This window comes from Pieris brassicae, chromosome Z (assembly GCF_905147105.1).
Source record: "Pieris brassicae chromosome Z, ilPieBrab1.1, whole genome shotgun sequence".
NCBI classification, from domain to species: domain Eukaryota; kingdom Metazoa; phylum Arthropoda; class Insecta; order Lepidoptera; family Pieridae; genus Pieris; species Pieris brassicae.
This window is the reverse complement of record NC_059680.1, coordinates 2,257,683-2,263,682: the sequence shown is the minus strand read 5'-3', so window position 1 is coordinate 2,263,682 and position 6,000 is coordinate 2,257,683. Positions and strand designations below refer to the sequence as shown.

Genomic DNA, 6,000 nt, shown 5'->3' with positions numbered 1-6,000 from the left:
ATCACACCACATCAACAACAAAAGGTTATAGTGACATTTAGTTTGACAGTCAGCAGTGTGGCCATATGAAAAATTTGAAATAAATCGTGTCCCAAAACTCGCTTGTCGGAGTCTAACAGATACTTCATGAATTTGTTTCTTCAAAGTAGATATCGTGTCTAGGAACTCCATTATATATGCATTAAAACGGAGCTGCAAATGTCATAGGATTATCAAACTTTAATAATATAGTACAATGTTAATTATTAGTAAATATAATATCTATCTAAATATAATATCTACGTTACAAGGTAAAATTACGTTTTTATGTCCTATATAAATTCTCTGATTGCATTTCTTTCCTCAGTAAATTTTATGTCTGACAAATGTTATCGATTTTATGGGTTAAACATTTTGTTTTACGCATAATGGTTGCCTTCACTGTAGGAAAAAGATTTGATTGTGCACATATTGAAAGAATATAGGCAATTCCATTGGCGCGGTGCAGCGTCCTTAAGGTTCACTTAATCAACTAGACCAACATTGTTTATTACTTAATTACTAACTATTATAAATAAAAGCCATTTTTCTTATACTTCTTTCATTCTTAAATATTCTAAAAACGTCATGAGAACGGAATGACAACACCAAGAAAGTTTGTAGTAGTTCCAATAATAGTTAGTAGATGGCGTTATCATAAAGTGTTTTTAAAAATAATAAAATTAAATGATTTTGTTTTAAAACCAGAGATTGAATACCGGTAATTTAGGTACTGATAAAAAGGTTACATAAAAACTGTTTATAAGGGTTCGGTCCTAAATATCGGTTCTGTAGTGTGTAACTAAAAGTATGTATTTAAAAACGTATTTTTTTTATTCTTTCCGTTTAATATTATGATTATTCTGAATATAATATAAGAAACGGTTTCAACGAAATAAACACCGTCATAGAGAAATATGAGAGGTAATCAACAAATTACAGCTCATTAATTAATTTATTACTAACTACGTAAACAACATAATAATCCCGTTAAATATATTTACCACTCTGTAGGTACTATGAACTAGAAAATACTAAAAATATATCAAGCAAAAAGTAGTTTGTTTTTACATTAATAAAGGTACATAATTATTGAAAATTATTATAATTTTATTTATTTATAATAAATTTGCACCAATGGACTTTCTACGTGCGCTTCGAACACTCGCGCGAAGGAAAACATCGTGAGAAAACCGGCTTGACTCAGACCCAACACGACGGCGCGTGCCACGGGAGGCTGATCCCCTTGCCTATTTGATCATTAAACAGATATCTATATGTCCCAAAACTACTGCGTGGTTTTAGCTTTGAATAAAACGAACAACTCATAAACAATAATTTATTGAGATAGCATTTAAACATTGATAAATCCTTGTTGCAATATTATACACAAATCATCCAGTCAAATATTATCTTAAATATAAACGCAATATTGTCAAAAAAAGCTCAGAAACTGAAATTCATTACACAGATTATATTTTGAGAGTTTATGACATCTGTCAGATTTGAAAACAGACTAACATCGCACAAGATTTAAGTGGAATATTTTTAAATCATCATTATCAGTACTAACAAAAACTGAATTTCATTATTTTGACAGTGAAAAACATCTGTCACATTTAAAAATAGACTTTCATTGCATATACACATGATTTAAGCGGCAATTATCGTAATATCTTTTTTTTTAATCATCGTATAAACTGGAATTAATTATTTTGACAGTGAATGACATCTGTCAGACTTAAAAACACATATCGCATATACACAAGATTGGAGCGATTTTCATTATTCTTTTCAAAAACAGTACAATAAACTGAAATAAATTAAATGTTGACAGTGAATGAATAATGTCAGATTTAGAAAAAGACTTACATCGCATATACATAACATTTAAGCGATTTTCATTATTAATTTCAAAAACAGTACATTAAACTGTCAGATGTCTGGCAGGTGTCTTGAACTGTTTGACAGACATTTGCCAGATTTGAAGACATTAACAGTGCATATTACAAGACTAAAGCAGTGAATTGTATATACGGGATTTGATACACTTAAAAATAATTAAATATTTGGGCTGTCTATAGGAATAAAAAAAAATCATGAAAAATTCAGTATTTATAATGAATTTTTTTTCTTTATATTATGCATTTTGTGCTATTATCTAAATATATTACGAACACTATTTTCGTTTCTATATGAGAAGGCTATATAGGCCGTTAGAGATATAAAGTTACACTAAACAAATATGAATGAATTTTGGCATGTATCAGATGTGTTAAGTGATAAAAGCCGCCATATTTGGACTCTAGTAAATATGATAAAATTGCTTAAATCGAAAATTTTACTATTTTTCATAATTTTGGCAAAGTTTTCCTCTGAGAGAAAATTTATATAGGATAATAAAATAATATACTATAAAGTGGTTTGAGATTTATAATATGTTTAGTATCACGTAAGTTTGAGTTTGAAGTCAACGCTTATATTAGTATTTTAAGGTAAAACAAACACTTGACAACTGACAGTTGACTAAAGATGTGCAAATCTTACACGTCAAAGCGATGACAGCTGACAGATGTTCACGCTTCGTAATTTAAAGAAATCAGATACTAACACATCGAGGTACATAAATTAATCCGTATAAAATTGTACTTTTCCCATTCTGAGAACTGTCAAAGCGATGACAGATGACAAAAAACTTATCAAATATGTCAAACCATCAAAATTAGTTGAAAATTGTGAGAAAACTGCAAATGATATCCGAAAGTTGACAATAATTTTGACAAATAGCATAGTAAATCATGCAGTTACCGCTTTATGTAAGAAAAACTTTGACAAACCTACGAACACTTAACGCTTTAACAGCTATAGACAAACATTTGACCGCGAATATTTTTGACAACTCCCGACAACCGTTTACGCTTCGACATCTGACACTGACTTTTGACAACCTAATTGTGGCAACTGATTTTTTTACGCTTCCATAAATCAGCTGCGTAGAGAATCGTCAGACTGAGTCGTGCTTGGACAATCGCCTTGAGGTATCACTTTTGGCGCACTTTTGCCGACAAATATTTCCACTTCCTGAAAACATAAAACCCAACTTTAATACGAGCCATTGCGGACAATGATGCCAACTTGTGGGTTTCCCCAAAATTTTGCGGGAATGCAGCTGTCCAGGGTTTTTTTCAAACCCCACAATTCTATACAATTTTTTAATAGAACTGGGGGCAAACGGGCAGGAGGCTCACCTGATGTTAAGCGATACCGCCGCCTATGGACACTCATAATGCCAGAGGGCACGCGAGTGCGTTGCCGGATTTTAAAATTGATATTACCTAAAGCAAATACTGAAGTATCAGCATAATACTCCAAGATCTCCATTTTATGTTTTGTGTCAAACCCAGTGTACAAGCTATTTTCGAAGTTGGTGTTGGCACCACTGATTGCGGGTAGTCTAATGTATGATTTCAAATATCAGATGTATCTAAATTAAAAATATCTATTTTCATACGGCAGTCGTGTGAACCATTATGGTCATTATAGGTAATGTAAGACTGACAATTAACATGTTAACAAGCATTGCGAAGCCATCTGTTCTAGATATTTTTTTGCGGGTAGTTGGCCTTTTAATGAAAAATAACAATTTGTATATTTAATTAATATTTAGTTTAAAAATCTTGTCAAATTATGAATAAAAAATTACCTGACTGCCTTCAACGGACATACAATGGTCCGTTTCGTTGCTTTGTCCGGGAGTCGAAGCCCGAGCTGCTAGCTGACGCTCGCGAGCCACACGCCTGGAATAAAATGTAAAATTAAAAAAAAACCAGTGGCGCTACAACCTTTTTAGGTCTAGGCCTCAGATTTCTGTATCTGTTTCACGATTGTCAATCTAATAGTCAAGTTGACGATCAGCCTCCTTTGTCACACGCCGTCGTGTTGGGTCTAAGGTCTAATCCAGTTTCATCACGATGTTTTCCTTCGTACGAGCGAGTGTTAAATGGCATTAAAAGTCCATTGGTGCACAGCCGGGGATCGAACCTTCGATGAGAGTCGCACACGGAAGCCACTACCAATAGGCCAACATTGCCCACAATAAGGTGGAATAACACATAAAACCAAAATTAGTCTTTAAATTGCGTCAAAATTCGCTCAGTAAATAAGACTACATACGACAGACCATATACATTGACCTAGCATAAAAATTTAATCTGTCTAATGACACAATTAACAATTTATTAAAACACTGTTTATTTTAAACTAAATAATAATATTCAGGACTGTTATACACACTTATGAACGTATTTTGTAAAAAAGATATAAAATATGTTTATTATGGAATATAAGATACAGGTCCACGTCATTAAATTTGTATCGGTAGACATCCCTACTCATCGGCCACACAGAGGGTGTGGACCGACAGAAAAACCGGCGTAAAAAAATCTCGGTACTATTGTAAAATATCAAATAATGAAAAAAAATAGATAGAAGAAACCAGAAAGGAGGGAGATACGAGATCGGTTCACAGGCATGACGTATCAGCCATCCATCGTTTTACTCAACCATATTTGACTGAATTAAACGACTCGTCATCGCTTCAGTTACATTTGAGTACACATGAGTTTGAGTTACACGAGCATGACTTCTCCGGATTCCCCAGTTAATAAAACTAAACCTAGTTCGCATGTCACGAATCTCCCTTCCTCCAGCCTCAACAAGCTTGCACGAGAAAACAATAAACTAATTTTTTTTTTTGAGAATGGAGTCTCGCTGTTGGCCTTAAAGGCCTTTACAGCTCAGCTCGGGCTGTTTTGGCGAGCGTAGCTCGGCCAGAATGGCGTTTTATCCCGCGGCTAGCGCAAGGGCGTCTCCTGTGAGATTCGAACCTCGGCTTGGGCCGTCGCGGGGTGGTCAATCGCCTGAAGGGCAGGACGGAAGCTCACTGGAGTGAGCGAAATGCGAAGGTCCTCGCCTTCCCCGGTGAAGGCAGTTTTTTACCCTAATCTGTGTGTTTTTAATATTATTATTATTATTGGCCGCGCGGGCGGCTTTTAATTTATCGTTTTCTATGGTAATTGGATCGTCCGGATCCGTTAGTATGTGTCGGGGCCTCCTACGAGCCCTTTTTGTCGGGAAGGGGTAATAGTTGATACGTTTACGCACCAGCGGATTGGGATGGTATTTAGCCTTGTCAAAGTGGCGTGTGGACGCCAACTTCATCCATTGGGCTATGGTGGGGAGCTCCAGGTCGTGGTGGAGATCGACGTTGCTCACATAGAAGGGCGCACCGGTCGCGATTCTCATGAATCGCGACTGAAACACCTATAGCCGGTGAATACAGGAGTGGGCACAATGCGCAAAGACTACGCTAGCGTATGTCAGCACGGTCGGATGCAGAATAGATTAAAAAAATAATCACACGATAGCAAGTGGTTCCGAAATATGCAATGTAAGCGCGTTTCATTAATAATAATAAGCGATGCGCGCCATCTATTGGAATATAGGCGAACTAGTGTAATTTGAAGAATAATTAAGCTACGTACGAAAATTACCAAACGTATGGGAATGACACACCTTACACTAAGTTATACTATTTTCCTCAAAACGTGGAGGCGGTTTTACCCTAGTCTGACTATATTTCTATGGCATGTTTAGATATCGCGTTTTACAAAGGCACAACGCCATCTGTTGATTAAAAATATAAATGTGATAATGAATTTGACAAGCCGGTTAGGAAAATTGTGAAAATCTGTTATCAATTTAATAGTTATATTGTAATTAAAATATTATAATAATAGGTAGAACGTAATTATATATTTGTGTTTTGTTTTGAATGGAATCTCGCGGTTGGCCTAAGGGCCTTTACAGCTCAGCACGGGCTGTTATAGCACGCATAGCTCGGCCTCGGCCTTATTGGGCGAAATTAATATATAATATATTAACATATATATATCAAGGATATCGTTGTGTTATCGCGTTTTA

The 6,000-nt window shown here is 35.3% G+C and overlaps 1 protein-coding gene across 3 annotated transcripts in view; it reads right to left on the bottom strand.

Moving 5' to 3' along the window:
- Positions 1-1,343: 1,343 nt before the first annotated feature.
- LOC123718432 (guanylate kinase-associated protein mars-like) overlaps positions 1,344-6,000 on the bottom strand; it is a 31,948-nt gene continuing 27,291 nt past the window's right edge. For all 3 annotated transcript variants that reach the window (XM_045674913.1, XM_045674914.1, XM_045674915.1), the window contains 2 exons: positions 3,722-3,815; positions 1,344-3,099 (listed from right to left, as the gene is read on the bottom strand). In XM_045674913.1, the coding sequence (XP_045530869.1) occupies positions 3,004-3,099; positions 3,722-3,815 (190 nt within the window). In that variant the 3' untranslated portion in view covers positions 1,344-3,003. The remainder of the gene's footprint in view (positions 3,100-3,721; positions 3,816-6,000) is intronic.